Source organism: Podarcis vaucheri (genome assembly GCF_965113315.1).
Source record: "Podarcis vaucheri genome assembly, chromosome: 10".
Taxonomy (NCBI): Eukaryota; Metazoa; Chordata; class Lepidosauria; order Squamata; family Lacertidae; genus Podarcis; species Podarcis vaucheri.
Genome location: NC_138748.1, coordinates 73,937,471 through 73,954,320, shown reverse-complemented (window position 1 = coordinate 73,954,320; position 16,850 = coordinate 73,937,471). Strand labels below are relative to the sequence as shown.

Here is a 16,850-nt window from a genome sequence, read left to right as displayed (position 1 = left end):
AATGCTCTTGGATTGGGTCTTTTTTCAACAAATCTGGGTCCGGCGACAGCACAAAACCTATTGGGTCCAGCGATGGCACAAAACCCATTGGTGCCCACTTCCCAAATTCCAAAAAGTCTCATTAATATGCCTTCATTCACATATCTTCATAGGTACATTATACATATCAATGGTGTCCTGGCTGCTTTGACTTTATGCCATGCTCCCCTCATGGCGGCAGCTGCCCTGGCAGCAGAACTGGTGGCTGTGCTTGAGGCCTGGGGTTAATGTACCCCTGATCCCAGCTGTAAAAATCCCCATAGCCTGGAGGTGATGCCCCCCGGTTTGGCTTGGCACTAGGCCTGGCCTGGCCTGGGGGCCTTCCCTTCTTGGGGTGCCACCTTGTGTGTCTCACAGGTGGTGTTGGAGGACTCTGCTGGGTGGGCCTGGTGCAGAGAGCTGCGTGCAGTCTTGTAGGCCTGGGCCAAGGCCTGCCGGTGGGCATGGGCAAAGCCCTACGGTCCTGCTTTGGGCTGGGTGTGCTTGCATCTGATGCCTGCCTCTGTGCCAGGAGTGGTTGGCGGCTGGGCGCAGAGAGACTCTCCCGGGTGGTCCTTTCAATCCAGTGGAGGTAGTGCTGCGTGGAGATGTAGATGCCCGGCCGCTTTGCCTGGCCGCAGATCGGCGCCTCCAAGCTGGCGACGCCAATCACCCAGTAGCGCTCGGACCTTGCTTGCCGGCACATGAGCGGGGCACCAACGTCGGTCTGTGTGTGGGGAGAACAAAGGATGGCGGGAGGCGGTCAGCAGGTGGGCAGGTGGGCATTCAGGGGAAAGGAAGCCCTAAGGAGCAGCCGGCCACTTTTGGAGAAGGACAGCGCCACCCGAACCCAGCTGCTGGTTCCTCAGCATAGCTCAATAGAGAGCTGTGGGTCTGTAGAAGATGGACTAGGAATATGGAGAAATGCTGGGTCAGATCATTCGTTCCATCCAGCGGAATATTCTCGACACTGACTGGCAGCAGTGGCTCTCCAGGATTCCAGGCAGGGCTCTCTCCCAGCTAGATCTGGAGATGCCAGCAGGGCCTGATCCTGGGACCTGCATGCAAGGCGGGTGCTTGCTCTCCTGCTGAGCTATGAGCTTCCTGAGAGGGAGGCGGGCGGCTCAAGCGGGGCATTGGGTGATTTGTAAGGGAGGGAGGGAGGTGGGTGGTGGCTGGAGCATTCACTAGAGAGGAAGATGGGGGAGATGAAGAGTGAAGGAGGAAGGTGGGGCTGGAGCTGAATGGGGTCCTCAGCAGCTGGGAAAGGGGAGGGATGGGGTGGGCAGATTGGTGGCATTGACAAAGGGGACTTGGCATGGGGGGTGGCGAGCAGTCCTGCAAAGTCGGGTGCAGAGGGGAATGAAGAAAATGGGCTTGTGGGTGGTGGTCTGGATTGGGCGGTGTTACGGAAATTACGGGGGTGGGCACATCTTTAAAATATCTGGCATCCTGCAAGATGTTAAATGTTACAAATATTATGCCTGAATGTATCTTTTCAACTTGACAGCTCAGGGAAGCTACCTACCTTTAAAAATAATATAAAATCAACTCCTTTGCCAGTTTCCTCCATTCCAAAGTTATTTTCCCCTTCAAAAAGGACTCCAAGAAGTTCCCATAGATGACAATTGCTGAGCTGATTGTTGGCCAAGGAAAGCCTAATCCTATCACCAGACTTGACAAGGGGTCCAGCCATGCAAAGGAAGTTCTATTGTACAGTACTTTGGGTGGTGGGCCTTCAGAGGTGTTTCCCTATGCTAATCTTATACCTGGGTCTTGCCCTTATGCTAATCTTGTACCAAGGACTTGTCTGGACATGTTTGGCAAGGCTAAACTAGTGTAACCCCTGTCTACCCCTCCCCTTTTGTGACCTGTCAGTGATGTAGCAATGATGCTGTATGAACTGTCTTCTGGGATATGGTGGGAAACTTTTAAAAGTCCTTGTCACCCCATCCTCGGGGTTCAAAATTCCTCCTTGAACCTGTTGCACAATAAACTTTGATCTACAGCTATTTGCTCCGGTTGGTGGCTGGACTCCTTCCTTTATTCCGCAGGGACCCGCAGGCTCTGCCCGATGAGCTGGGGGACTGAGCAGCCTTGCACCTAGATTTTTCTGTAACAGGAGGGGTGTGAGTTTGTGTTGTGGGGCACACATGAATCTGCCCCTGCAAGGGGGACATTTGATGGGGAGAGGAAGGCTTGCATCTCCTGGTTTTCATCGCCGGGATTTTGGAGGCTACACGATTGCAGTCTGCCTGGCTCTGTATCGCACTTGCACCATGCCTGCTCAGCTCAGCCAGTGTGCAAAGTCAGCGCTCAGAGGTGCAAGGGGGCAGCAAATCCAGTTCCCCCTTCTCCTCTCCAGCAGTAGCCCTGGAAGGCTTTGGCCCTTGCCTACCTCACAGAGGCTGTTGCCTCCTTCTTCCTCGTATCCAGCACAAAGGATCTCATCGGCCACCTTCCGCTTCCACCAGCTCTTGCTGCCGCAGGTTTGTAGGGAAAGGAGTTTCACCTTTGATTCTTGCAGGATGCCAGATGTTTTATGCTCTGTGAGTGGAAGGCAGGAAGAAGTGTTCAGTTCCTTCCAGGAATTAAATGAGAGATATTTACGGAGAATGTTGATTTATGATCCTCCGATCAATGGCACATAGCAAAGGCAGCTGTTGAGATGACTGCCCTCCAAGCCCTCAGAGATAGCCTGAGGATTATGCAACAATATTTATTTTGCTGTCTCTCACTCTCAGGCTAACCTACCTAACAGGGCTGGTCCTGATGATGAAAAGGGGCGGAGACCTATGTTTGCCACCTTGAGCTCCTTGTAGAAAACTTGGGATATAAACCTAAGCAGTAAATAAATTCAGGTAGGTAGCCATGTTGGTCTGACGCAGCTGAAATAATTTTATTTTTTATTTTTTATTTTTTTTGCCCTTAGAGACCAACTAAGATTGTTCTGAGTATAAGGTCTTCCTCCCAGAGCTTGAGAAAGAGAACTGTCATTGTCTGGGAGGATGATCTTTCATTGCCTACAGACAGCCACCCAATCTTAAACAACTCCTCACCCACAACAATACAGCAGCCAGACGTAACATGGACACTGGTACCAGAGCCTGCAATAAACCGAAATCAGTGGCGTAGCGTGGGTTGTCAGCACCCGGAGCAAGGCAAGTAATTTGCGCCCCCTAACCCATGGATTTGCGCCCCCTAATCCTAACCCCCAGATGTTGCGCCCGGTGCGGCTGGCCCCCCCTGCACCCCCCACGCTACGCCACTGACCCAAATGCCAACTTTGCTGCCACAGACATCCAGACAACACCATCACTGGACCCAACAACATCAAATATACCATTTTAGGCTTATTTAATTGCTCATCTTCTAACATTGTGTCTGCCATCAAATGACAACGGTGCCCTTCAACTCTCTATCTTGGACAAACAGGCCAAACCCTACGCCAAATGATAAATGGACATAAATCTGACATCAGGAATCACAAGACAGAGAAGCCAGTAGGAGAACACTTCAATCTCCCAGGACATTCAGTACAGGACCTCAAAGCAGCTGTCTTATTACAAAAGAATTTCAGAAATAGACTTGAAAGAGAAGTTGCTGAATCACAACTTATTACTAAACTGAAAACTATGGAGAGACCTGGTCTGAATAGAGACATTGGATTCTTGTGTCATTATACATGCTAAAGCTATTTTTGGTCATCTGCATATTTACGGGACCGCCTCTCCTGGTCTGCCCCGCAGAGGACCTTAAGGTCCATGAATAACCATAGTTTAGAGGTCCCGGGCCCTAAGGATGTCAGACTATCTTCCACCAGGGCCAGGGCCTTCTCAGTGCAAGCAAGGCAGCAAGGAGGGAAGAGAAGATAGCAGAAGCTCCTCCCATGAGCAGCAGTGTTTTCCCCAAATACGTGAAGGGACATATGGTCTTGTTATACGGTGTTTTCCTGTCATGGGCTGGGTGGAGGATGGTAAGACTTTGGGATTTGAACACAGCTCCTGGAAGAAGGAAATGGGCATTCCAATCCTAGAATTGGAAGGGTCCTGGGTCATCTAGTCCAACCCCCTGCAATGCGGGAATAGAAGGCCACCCAACCTCGGCAAGGAAGGAGAGTCCACCACCTTCTGTGACCAGACATTTGTTCACAACCGTTGTTGCAATTATTGTGTGTTTGTTACACTTGGCATTGAAGGCATGGGACATATTTGCACTCTGATCTTCCAGGGTGGGGTCAGTCCTCACAGGGGGCTGCTTTCGTGGGGAGGTCCTGGGGCTCTCACTTTCCTCACCCATGTCGCCCCAGCCACTGATATAGCAATGAGTGAGCATCGAAAGTACCACGCTGTCGTCAGGCAAACAGGCCGGCTGGACGTAGTCACTGCAGTGGACCGGCTCCACCAGCTCCACAACAGAGAGGCCGTAGCGAGGCGACTCGTCATCCTCATAGAGTTTGTAGTCCACCACCCTCTTTATCCGGCGCTGCTGGGCATCGGGACCAGGCTGTGAGAGCTTGGTGATGCCAACCACCACCTTAAATACTTTTCTCAATCTGGAAGGGAAGAATAGGTTCATTGCTGGTGGGACAAGGTTCTTGGACCGCACAAAGGTTACCCAAAGAAGTCTGGATGCTCCCGTGAAAGGCCTAGAGCTCAGCTGATGGAGGAATAAGATGGAGAGGCAAGTCAGAGCCAAGGAGTTTGGTCCAGCTGTCTGGCCAGGGACCCTTTTTCACATCTTTTGTGACCCAGGTGGGAAGGGGCATCGGATTAAAGGGGCTAGAAAGGGGAAAGGGAGGGGTTTGTAAAAGGGTAGAAGGAACCAGCTCATTGTCTGGCAAGGTCATCTCCTGGGTCACTCTAAGGGCTGCATAAATGCCATACATTTAAAGCGCATGATGGCTCTGCTCTGCCTCCACAGTTGGTGGCTGCAATCTGTCTGAAAACCATTTGCTGGAAGCTGCAGGAGGGGAGAGGACTCTTCCTGGTTGGACTGCACTTTTAGCAGCCCTAAAGACAAGATGCTTGCTTTCAGAATGTCAAAACTGAGACAGATCCCCCAAGGACTGATCTAGCAGTGGCTTTCACCCATCACAACTAAAGAGGCCTTCATGCTCCATGTTGGGCAGAGGCAGAAGATGGGACTGCTTCCATGAGATGCCCCCAGGCTGCCTGCTTTGTAGACCCTGCCATGTTCTCCTACCCGAGGAGCAGCTGCTCCTTTGGCTTACGTCTTGATCTTCAAGCAGTGGGCTGCACTGAGGACCCAGCGAGAGCTGATGAGAGAACCTCCGCAGAAATGGACCCAGTGCCCAGCTTGGCTTAGGTACTGGAAGCTGACTTGCCAGGGCCACGTTCCTGGCAGGACGTCAGTGCCACTCATGGCCTTCCTCAAGTACTGACTGACCGCCAGCGGACGTCTTCCACAGGATCCCCTGGAAAGGAACATTTCCATTACTTGATGGCCCTTGTGGTCTCTTCCAACTCTATGATTCATTAGTTTTCAGCCGCACATGTATTGCTGCCGCTGTAGAACCGAAAGGAGATTGGAGGCTCCGTCCCTCAAGGAATTTACTCCCTTTCTTATGGTTTTCATACTATGTGGTACCTGTTTGTTTTGATGCCCAATAGATAGTTGCTGAGTGAGCTGTGTTCTTTTAAAATGCAATGCCAGCAAACCGTGGTGCTTAGCGCCACATGGAAGACAGAGCAAGCTTATTTTCTGTTGCTCCAAAGGGGAGGATCCGAACCAATGGATTCAAACTGCAAGAAAGACGATTCTGACTATACACTAGGAAGAGGTTTCTTGAGAGCTGCTCAGGAGTAGACCTGATAAGCTCAGAAGGTGGTGGACGCTCCTTCCTTTGTAAACAGAGGTCGGATAGCCTCTGCCCAGAATTCTTTAGCTGTGATTCCTACATTGCAAGGGCTTGGATTCGATCAGTGGCATAGCATGGGTTGCCATCACCTGGGGCCACACAGAGAGGGTGGGTGGGCAGGAAACAGACAGAGTGCACATGTGCATACAACTGTAAGGCGTCCATGTCACCCAGAAGATCACAGCCGCAGAGATAAAAAGAGTCATTCTGTCATCTGGAGAGATCCCTTCCTGCTTCACATGGAGAAGCCATTTTCAACTGAGCCCAGTGACAAAAGCACATAGCTGTACTGAAGCATCACCGAGTGTTGAAATGTTGTGCCCTTAACAAATTTTGCATCCAGGGCAGCTGCCCCTGTGCTTCCCCTCCCCAATGCTACACCATTTGGGGTCCTTTCCAACTCCACAGTTTTATGATTGTATAATATACCTGTTTAGTCTAGAATAAACCTGTGGGAGATTTCACTTTGCCTAGTGACCTGGGCAACTCACAGTTGATCTAAATGCCAGGGATCTGAAAATGTTTCTGTCAAAGGCAAAAGATGCCAAGTGCTTGTTCCCGCTCCAAGAATAGGGCTTGACTTTCCTTAGTAGATGTCAGGACACTGAGTGGACCGCAGGGGATATAGATTGGGGAGGAAAAGGCCACTTGGGCTCAGTTGTGCTTTCATTGCCATGGAGGCCACATCCAGAGGGAGATGCCTCTGTGCTGCCTCCTTGCTACATTGGTCCATTTTGGCGCTTACTTGCAGGTAGGGTCTCCGGCATGGGTGGGCCAGAAATCAGCCAGGGCCAGAATGAGGAGAAGCCACCAGCTCATCCTTCTGCCAGCTCTGGGCGCTGCTTCCTCCACCATGTTTTCCTGGAATCCATGACGTCACAAACCAGGTGTGCCCAGGTCCTGACATCACACAGCTGGCTTTGGCAAAGGTGCAAGAACAGAAGAAGCCGGTGTGAAACTCAGCACTTGGTGAGCAGGAAGAGAAAGTGAAGGAAACGGCAATGGACAGCTGGAATCAAAGAATTGTCAAGCCAGAAGGGACCCGAAGTACCATCTAGTCCAACCCTTGCAATACAGGGTTAGGGAAGAGAGAGGATGATTTGTGGCATCAGGGAAACCTGGGCAGAAAGCCGAGAACTACCTGGAAGTCACGAGGAGGACTTCATTTAAGTTGTGTGTATTTGTGCATGGAGGCAATTTGTGTATGGAGGCAGGGAGCATGGCTTAGCAGCATTTATTTTACTAAAACATTATTACACCACCCTCCCTTAGAAATCCCAAGGTCGTTAACAAAATATCACAATGGCGTCAATGCAACAATCCCAGAAAAATTCAAAATATCCATAGCAGAAGGCAGCTGTCTACAGAGCCTGCAAACTCAATGGCCAATTGTGGAGAGAGGAAGTTAGGATGGGTTTGGACATTAGTTCAGGGGTCGGTGAGTGGGGAACCTTCTTTGTCCGGAGTGACCACATTCCCTTCCAAATAATCTTGCCCATGGTGGGCGGGGCCAGGGCAAAAGTTGGTGGAGCAACCATTCTAAAGCTTGCCTTGGGTTCTACACCCCAGCCCCATCTACCGGTCAAGTGAGGGGCATTATCAGAGTCCAAGGATACCTTCCATCCAGGTGAAAGCTCCAAGGATGTTGGGAAGCAGGGCTGACGTGGGGCATGGTCTATGGAGACCGGGTGTGGCTGGGAGCAAGTGGGGGCCAGTGAGTAAGGCTTGGAGCACCCCATTTGGCCCCCTGCCTGAGATTTCCCACTCCTGCTTTAGTTACAGCAGCATAACTCCAGTTGCTTTGGGTTGCTGCTCCCATCAGCGTCAATTGACACAGCCTTCCCAGCTGAGACTCATGGGATTTGTAGTCCTAAGCTGCTGGAGAGCACGAGGCTGGTCCTGATTGTATTGGATTTGTGACCATTATGCTCATTTGCCTTCAGTAGCAGTAAAGCTCTGCTGGATGAAATACAATTGCCTCTGGTCTATTTTATTTTATTTTTAAAATACTGCAATGTGTTAAAGTTGTTACTCTGCTAACTATACATTGGAATCTGCTCTGGATCAATACTGAGTAGAATTTCAATGGCAGTTTCTGAGCATCGTTTCTAACCTCCTCAAGATACAAAGGTCTCTCAGATACTGTATATACAGTGATCTTGAGATGGAGAATGCAATCAAAGAGGAGATGTTGTAGACTGGTTGCATATTTCTTCTAAACACGGCAAAGAGCTAACATTTATAGATACGCTAAATGACTTAGAACAGTTAGTAATGGAATTGACCAGAAGAACATAAACTCTGGGCTTTATCTTAAGTGACAACCAGGATCTGGTTAGAGATGAAAGCGCTGCTGAACTAATTGGGAAGAGTGACCACAGTGCTATCAAATTCAATTTATATATGTAATGGACAATTGCCAAGTAAGTTCATTGTAGTCACCTTTGACTTCAAAGAAAGGGACTTCCCAAAAATGAGGGAGCTGGTAGAAAGGAAGGTGAAAGGCAAAAACCCTGCAGAACCCTTAGGGGTTATTCAAAATCACAATAAGCAAATCTCAACAATAATGTATATTGCACTTGACGAAAAAAATACCACCCAGGCCAAGAGGGTGCCAGCATGGCTAAAGAGCAGAGTCCAGGAACCAGGTAACCAGGCAGAGGTCCTTTTCGGTGGTGGCACCCTTCCTATGGAGTACCCTCCCTTCAGATGTCAAGGAGATAAAGAACTATACAGCTTTTAGAACACATCTGAAGGCAGCCCTGTATTGGGAAGCTTTTAATGTTTGCTGCTTTATTATGTTTTATATATTCTGTAAGTTGCCCAGAGTGGCTTGGGACACTCAGCCAGATGGGTGGGGTATAAATAATAAAAATATTATTGTTGTTACTATTATTATCCTCGTTTTGGCATCTTGCCCTGGTGCTTCTGTTAATATTAATAACATTTGTCTGTCTCAAAGAAAGAGAGAAGGAGGAGCATAAAGCAGCAATGATGTTAGGCTGCCCACATGCTCTCTGGACAGAACCTGGATTCATGTGTTTTATGATGTCATGAATTCTAAGACAAGGTGGTGGTGGTGGACCCCGTAGCCTTGGGAGCTGCCCAAAGGATGAGATGGTTGGTCCTCTCTGTTCTGGTCCTTGCTGCATTCCAGCCCACCCATAACGCAACCGTCAGCAATTGCGAGTAAGAGGCCATTGGGTTGTTGGGTGGCATTTTGTAAGGAAAGACAAAATAGGGAAGAAGTTTTTTCCTTGGAAAAAGACCCCAGGTGGTCTTCTGTCTGCCTGTCCATCTACCAGGGTTGCTCTCCTTCCATTTTGCCTTGAGGGTCTCATGAAATTTAGTGGCATTTCAGCCAACCCCCTGAAGTAGACCGATTGAAAGCAATGAACACAAACAAGTTAGGTCCATTACTTTTGGTGGATGTACTCTGAGACAAGTCTTGTTGATTACCACCTATAGCCATGGCATCCAAACAGATCTCCCAAGGTTACTATCATGAATTACATAAAACTGACAAGGGTGGATTTTTAAAAAAATAATAATAACAATAGTAGAATTTTTTTCTTCCAAAAATAAAATTTGTGGAACTATATAAAAGACCTGCAAAATACCAGATGATATATGAGGAGCCTGTGTCAGTAAAAAAGGTAAAATGTGCGATCACAATATTCAAAGATCTACACAATCCACCCACGTCGTGCACATGATCTGTTGACACTCTCTATCTTTTTCAGTGGCATCTGCGGAAGACGACCCTTGGCAAGCAGCCATAAGTTGATGCGTATTATGGGCGGCAGCGATGTTCTTCCAGGGACCTGGCCCTGGATGGTCAGCATCCAGACAAAAGTACAAGGGAACGTCTACTTTCCTAGCTGCGGAGGTTCGCTCATTGGCCCCCAATGGGTCCTCAGCGCAGTCCACTGTTTCCCAAAACCAAAGTAAGCAGAAGGGGAAGTCTGCTTAGCAGAAGGTCGTTCCTGGGGAGGGTTGTGGACTCTGCAAGCCCAGCACCCTGGGGGCATCTCAAGCAAGGAAGCAGAGTCCCTTCTTCTGCCTTCCAGGTGATACTTGGAGGAACTGCAGTTCACCTGAACACAGAGCCGTCCTCTTGGGATGGTGGAGTCTGCAGCCCAGCAACTGCCTTACCTGATCAGGACTAAGGTCCAGTTGGTCCAGCATCCCATTGGGAACTTCAGAGGGCTGGGTACTCAGAGGCGGAGCAAGGTGGGTGCGGAGACCCTGGGTGTCATCCCTGAGGGGGGGGGTGACATCGTCACACCGCCACCCTGGGACGCTCGTTGCGGGCAGCACACCCCCAGGATGCACACCCCGCAGGATGCTCACTTCACCCCCCTGGGATGGCATCCCCGCCCCCATGGGTGGCTAGCCCCTCCCCCTGGGTGCACTCTGCTCTGGGTGCCAGAGCAGCTAGCTGCATCATTGTGAGCACTCGGGCCGATCCGCCCCCTTTTGGTTCATAGGAATATAGGGCTCATCCACAATTCCATTTGTCCTGAGACCTGTAGGCAGAGATCCGAGAGGCTTCTTCTTTCTCCCACTGCTTTCCCCAGGAAAACACACTGTTCACCGCTGAATCAGAACAAATGTCAATCGAGGTTTCTATGAATTCATGTTTGCTCCAATTTAGATGTAAACAGCAGGTTTCCCCAGGGAAAGCGGCCAGGCACAGGAACGAGGACCCAGGACATGGGCCAGCCCCCTTGTGCTAAAATTGTGCTTTTAATGGGGGTGATATTTTAACTTGGGTGGGTGTTGTTTATTGTTCTTAAGTGTTCTGTGTTAACTGGTATTTTGTGTTTGTCTTTTTTGTTTTTGTTTTATAAAGCTGATTAATATTCTACAGTTTTTTTTGTGGGAACGGAGTTATTGTTTTGTTATTTTTTGTTTTGACTATTTACTTGTGTTTTTACCTTGGATTTTTATCCTGTGAACTGCCCTGGGATCTTGTGATGAAGGCAATATACAAATGAAATCAAGTCAAATCAAATGAATAATAAAACCTCTCAGGCTTCAACCAACGTCGCCTCTTACCCACATTTTCTCCAAACTAAAAAGTCCCAAGCCTTTCCTCATAGGCGAGTCTCTCCACACCCCTGATAATTTTGGTGGCCCTTTTCTGAACCTTTTCCAGCTCTGCAATATGCTATTGGAGGTGAGGCCAGCTTCACTGGATATCCAGGTGTTCCAGCCTCATGAGAGAGGGAGGGCGGATTTTTTCTCCATCCTTTCTCTGACATTCAGGGAATCCAAGAACAGCCTTCCAGAGGCGAAGCAACCTGCTCTGGTACCCAGAGCAGCGTGTGTCCCAGGGGACGTGACGTGCTGCCCATGGGGGGCGTGGCGTGCATCCTGGGGGTGTGGAACTCCACCCAGGGGCATGGCATGCCACCCAGGGGTGTGGTGCACCATCCATGGGGGGCGTGGCACATGTCCCAGGGGCATGGTTCATGTCCCGGGTGGTGCCGCCAATCGGGGGTTGGCATTTAGTCACCCTCCCTTTGGAATGGCATCCGGGGCGTGCCGCCCACCCAAACCTCAGAACGCCCCTATAGCCTCCCACAAACCATATATCCCTCTTCTTGGTCCCACCTGCAGAGACCAGTACAAGCTTGTTCTTGGCTCCAACCGGATCAAGAGGCTGGGCCCTGAGGCTGAGCAGCGCTTCATTAAGAGGCTGGTGAAACATGAGAAGTACGACAACCAGCTGAATCAAGGAGAGGTGGTCTTCGCAGACATCGCCTTGCTGGAGATGGACGAGCCCGTCAACTGCAGCGACTACATCCAGCCAGCCTGCCTACCTGACGAAAAAATGGAGGTTTTGACGCTCAGCCATTGCTACGTCAGCGGCTGGGGCGGCCTGCTGCCAAAAGGTGAGAGCAACCTTGTGAAAAGCAGGAGGACTGTTTGAAATAAATTCATCGCCTGTACCTTCACTGCCAGCCGGCATTTTCCAGGGTGGTTTAGGGCTCGTCTGCTCTTCCGCTTATCCTGCTGTTTCCCCCCAGGGAAAACCTGCAATCGAGTTCTCCACACATTGTTGTTTGCTCCTATTCAGCAGTCAAGAGTGGGTTTCCCTGGGGAAAGTAACAGGGCAAGCAGAAAACCACTCGGACTCATGCCAAGGGGGCACAAACCTCTTGGACTCATGCTTTCTAGGCAGGGGACGAGTGGAAGTGTGGACAAGCCCTTCCAGTGGGAGGAAAGTTAAGAAATAAAATGGAAATGACCGTGGCAAATAATATACCTAGTTCTGAATGAATAAACGCTTCTGGTTGGGCTGCACAAGGTTCCTTCCTTGAGGAGAGGTTTTCTTTCGGGGTGTTCCATCCCTGTTTCACATCCCCTCTCTCTTGCATGGATGAGTTTCCCCCCATTCTTGCCTGTAATTATTCTGCTTTAATAATATACTGGGCTCAGGATATCTAATAATAATAATAATAATAATAATAATAATAATAATAATAATTTTTCCCCCACCGAACTGGCTGGGCTTCCCCAGCCACTCTGGGTGGCTTCCAACAGATTAAAATACGTTAAAACACCAGTCATTAAAAAAGTTAACTAGTTAACTGAAGAGGGCTGCCCTCAGGTGTCTTCTAAAAGTCAGATAGTTGTTTATTCCTTTGACATCTGGTGGGAGGGTATTCCACAAGGCGGGCGCCGCCACCACCGAGAAGGCCCTCTGCCTGGTTCCCTGTAACCTCACTTCTGCCAGAAGGCCCTTGGAGCTGGACCTCAGTGTCCAGGCTAAACGATGGGGGTGGAGACACTCCTTCAGGTATACTGGGCTGAGGCCATTTAGGGCTTTCAAGGTCAACACCAACACCAACTATTTATGAAATCAAAACATGGTTAGCAGGGATTTTTTCAGCCAGAATTCACTGAAACTCCATTCCAGCGCCTCTCAGGTGGGCACCATTGCCATTATAAGAGACCAGGGAAGGCGTTTGTGGTGAGTCCTGGCACCTCATTTTTAGAAAAATAGCACTGCTGGTCCAGTGACTGAGAGCAGCTAGCCGTTAGGCAGGTCTTAAGGCTTGTCCAGAGTCTGGGAATGGCTCTGAGGGGTTTCCCCCTTTCCTCTCTCCTTCCCCTGCCCCAGTTAGGATTCATGGGCAGAGCACCCACTGGTCAGGCGTCCAGCTGTCTATCTCCATTCCCACCCTGCTGCTTTCTGCTCACAGATTCCACCCCTCCTGACATCATGCAAGAAGGGGCGACGACTATCTACACTAGAATCCAATGTGGGATGCGGTGGGGCAGGATGATTCCTACACAGAACGTCTGTGCCGGACACGAAGAAGGAACCATTTCAATCTGCAGGGTAGGCTGAACCACAGTCAGGAGCCAAGGTCAGGATTTTGTGCTCACCTGATGAAGGGTATCACTCTATGGCTCCACATTAGAGCTCTTTTGTGGCCAACCAAGTTTCAACGCTTGGCAAGCTGAGCTGAGGCTGCTCTCCGAGGCTGTCTACACACCACACGGTCAATGCACATTCAAAGTGCAGGACTCCCGCTGCCCTCCCCCCCACCACTGAAAAAAGAAAAAGAATCTTGAGGAACTGCAATTTGGGTGCCCGGAATCAGATCTCCATGAGGAGTAAACTACAGTTCCCACGATTCTTGTGGGGGAGGGAGTCACACACTTTAAATGTAGGATGTTGGTATATGTTTCAATCCGTTTTCAGTTTGTAGCTGGTTTTATCATCTGAATGTTTTCAAGAGTTGGTTTTACTCGTTATTGTTTTGTTCTCCTCGTGAACCGCCTTGAGGTTGCTGTTGTACAATCAAGCAGGGTATATGTTTAGAATTGTAGAGTTGGAAGGTACCTCGGGGCGGTCATCTAGTCCAACCCCCTGCAAGGCTGGAATTAGATGCAATTAATAATAATAATAATAATAATAATAATAATAATAATAATAATAATAATAATTTATTCCCCAGGGCGGTTAACACCAGTAAAATTACAATGGAAACATAATAGGGGGAAAAACAACAACAACTCAATTTAAAATACAGGTTAAAATGCAATTTAAAAAGCAGCCTCATTTTAAAAGTAGCCCATAAATCAAAACCGTAAGGGGAGGGAAGACATAAGGGTCAGACTGAGTCCAAACCAAAGGCCAGGCAGAACAGCTCTGTCTTGCAGGAAAGATGTCAAGTCCCGCAGGGCCCTAGTCTCTTGTGGCAGAGCGTTCCACCAAGTTGGGGCCAGTACTGAAAAGGCCCTGGCCCTAGTTGAGAGCAATCTAGCCACCTTACAACTTGGGACCTCCAAGGTGTTGTCATTTGTGGACCTTAAGGTCCTCCGTGGGGCATACCAGGAGAGGTGGTTCCGTAGGTGCGTGGGTCCTAGGCCACAAAGGGCTTTAAAGGTCGAAACCAGAACCTTAAACTTGACCCTTTACTCCACGGGGAATAAGTGAAATTGATGTGCTGTGCTGCCCCTGACAGGATGGCTGAGCCTTGTATCCTTACCCCATTTGCCTCTGCCTCGGTCTCCACAGCATCATGCCTGCACCTCATTCCACCACCTTCTTTCCCCCCTCCCAGGGTGACAGCGGAGGCCCCCTGATGTGCAGGGAAGAGAGGTCTGAGCGCTACTGGGTGATTGGAGTCGCCAGTTTCGGACCGCTGTACTGCGGCACAGCGAGGGTGCCAAGCGTCTTCATTTCCACGCAGTACTATCTGGACTGGATCCAAAGGACCTCTAAGCTGCAGCTCTCAGTTCCCACACACACCCCGCTGCTGGCACAGACCCAGGCAACAACAACGCGCAAGCCCAGGACTTTCCCTACAGCGGCCAGGCCAAGACCCCACAGGCCTCCCTGGGTGAGGCCCCCACAGTGGGGTGTGAGGCCTCCTCCCCAGGTGCAGACCACAAGGTCCCCTTTCCCTCCCTGGATGAGGGATAAGTATTTTTGGGGTAACCGGAGGCCTGGCCGCAGGACTAGGTACAGACCGCAGCAGCCCGGGCCCCGGATGGCACCTCGAAGTCAGTTCGCAGATCCACCAGGGTACTACCCTGGCTCCGAAGACTACTACGATCTACTTGTGCCCTCAGGAGAGCAGGATTGAGAGGGGCAGCTGGGGCAGGGGACAGGCATTATGAAGCAGAGGGGCCAGGCTAGAACCCACCATGATAAGCATCGGATATTCTATAGAATAATAAAATGGAGATGGTTTGAGCAAGCTGCTTGGGATTTGGCAATGGGTCTTTGTGTCTTTCACACCATCATCTCACCAAATCTCAGAGAGATGTGTTGGGAAATGGCCAAATCCAGAGCCATATTCTCCTACTTATGTTCATAATTCCTCCAGATCTTTCTTTCCATTAAATGGAATGGTGGAAAAAGAAAAAGGAAACAAGAAAGAAGGGAAGAGAAGGATGAAGGATATTCCACGTTTAAGAATTTCACAACAAATTAGAAACACTTTATATTTCACATCTTACAGTTTATACTCCAAAACTATTGCAGTTAATTTATTACCCCAAAAGAGTTTGCAACGTGGGATGCTCACCCAAAGGAAACATGGCTCAGCAAATGACCTGCTATAAAACCATTAAGACACTTTCCAGTCTCCCAGGCCTAATCAATCACCTACTCCTTTAAGATAGGACTACAGCTTATTTTACCACTGTTAGTAGGCAAATATAAACGTCCCCTGCATACCAGTAAAACCGCTGCCAGCTCCCAGCCCCTATAGGTTCTCCATACCTCCCAATGCTGCATCTGCACCAACCACTGACAGCCATCTCCAGAATCAAGCCTCTTCTGGCTTCTCGGCACTGCAAGGCTGTTCCACAATAGCTACCCAGCTCATAAATCACCACGGCCGGCTTCCACTCCAGCTGCTTCACCACTGCTGCCCAGGCACGGAGACTCTCCAGGTCCTCCTCACCCTCCAGCATTTTGGTGCAGCTACTCCTTTGCTCATTCACAGCAAACACTCTGGCACTGCACAACCAGATCTCCTCAGCACTCTGCTCAGCCTCAGGAACCCATCAGCACAGCAAAAGAACTTTCTGGGCCCATAACCTGTCAATAAATTCTACTCAATATTGACCCAGAGCAGAATTCTGACCTATAGTTAGCAGAGTAAAAACTTAAACACTTTGCAGGATTCCAAAAAAATAGACCAGAGGCAATTAATATTTCATCCAGCAGAGCTTTACTGCTACGGAAGGCAAATGAGCATCATGGTCACAAATCCAATACATTCACTGTCCATAAGAAATCCAGTTGTTGTAGACTTAACTTATAATAACCTTAACTTATAAACCTTAACACTGTATACAGAACACCACACTAGAAGGAAGAGAGACAGAAAGAGAAAGTGAAACCTAGACTCCTTCTGTCCTTCCTTTTATAGTCAGCATGACCTTGAAGAAGAGATAAAAAAACCTGTTTAAGCCAGCTGTACTCAACTTTTATGAAGGAATAACCCAAACATCATGAATCTTCTGAAGCTACCAAAACCCTCTTGAATTAAGTAGAATAGGAAAGATCTCTACACATCAGATCAATACTTTCTGCACTAAGAAATGCAAACTGACACCCCCACCCCCAAATCCTAGGAATGAATAAAGGCTGGGATTTTGATTAATTGGGATATGGGTTAAAGGGACAATCTGCAGAGCTGTGCCAGACAGGAAATTTCTGGGCTGGGTTATGCAAACCAGCCTGGCTGACTTAGGGAACAGCAAACCTGTTAACATGACAAAAAGTGTCAATAGGCCATTGGAGAGAATCCTTTCACTTGGGGAGAGAGACCTGACCAAAGTGATGGTGTGTGTTTGAGGGGACAGGAAAAGGAAGATATTTGAGCAACGTCTGTTGGGAAAGAGAAGAAGGGAGAAGAGCTGAGATCCATCAAAGAATCCATGTCTCCATGCAAAGGAGACGTTGCCTACTCTG

The 16,850-nt window shown here is 49.2% G+C and overlaps 2 protein-coding genes across 4 annotated transcripts; one reads left to right on the top strand and one right to left on the bottom strand.

Moving 5' to 3' along the window:
- On the bottom strand, window positions 1-6,776 carry LOC309541358 (acrosin-like). Its single transcript, XM_082239162.1, has 5 exons — window positions 6,645-6,776; window positions 5,252-5,455; window positions 4,314-4,573; window positions 2,417-2,565; window positions 1-745 (listed from the first exon to the last, which is right to left on the bottom strand). The coding sequence occupies exons 1-5, from the start codon at window positions 6,752-6,754 to the stop codon at window positions 209-211; spliced, it is 1,260 nt and encodes a 419-aa protein (XP_082095288.1). The 5' UTR covers window positions 6,755-6,776; the 3' UTR covers window positions 1-208.
- Window positions 6,777-6,903: 127 nt separating this feature from the next.
- LOC309541362 (acrosin-like) lies at window positions 6,904-15,123 on the top strand. 3 transcript variants are annotated; one of them, XM_082239167.1, is made up of 5 exons: window positions 6,904-7,072; window positions 9,643-9,846; window positions 11,525-11,799; window positions 13,114-13,253; window positions 14,485-15,123. In XM_082239167.1, exons 2-5 carry the CDS (start codon window positions 9,686-9,688, stop codon window positions 15,007-15,009), a joined length of 1,101 nt encoding a protein of 366 aa, XP_082095293.1. In that variant the 5' UTR covers window positions 6,904-7,072; window positions 9,643-9,685; the 3' UTR covers window positions 15,010-15,123. The 3 variants fall into 3 exon arrangements, with proteins under 3 accessions (XP_082095293.1, XP_082095292.1, XP_082095294.1); XM_082239166.1 differs by lacking the exon at window positions 6,904-7,072 and adding an exon at window positions 8,957-9,088; XM_082239168.1 differs by lacking the exon at window positions 6,904-7,072 and adding an exon at window positions 9,537-9,555.
- Window positions 15,124-16,850: the final 1,727 nt, after the last annotated feature.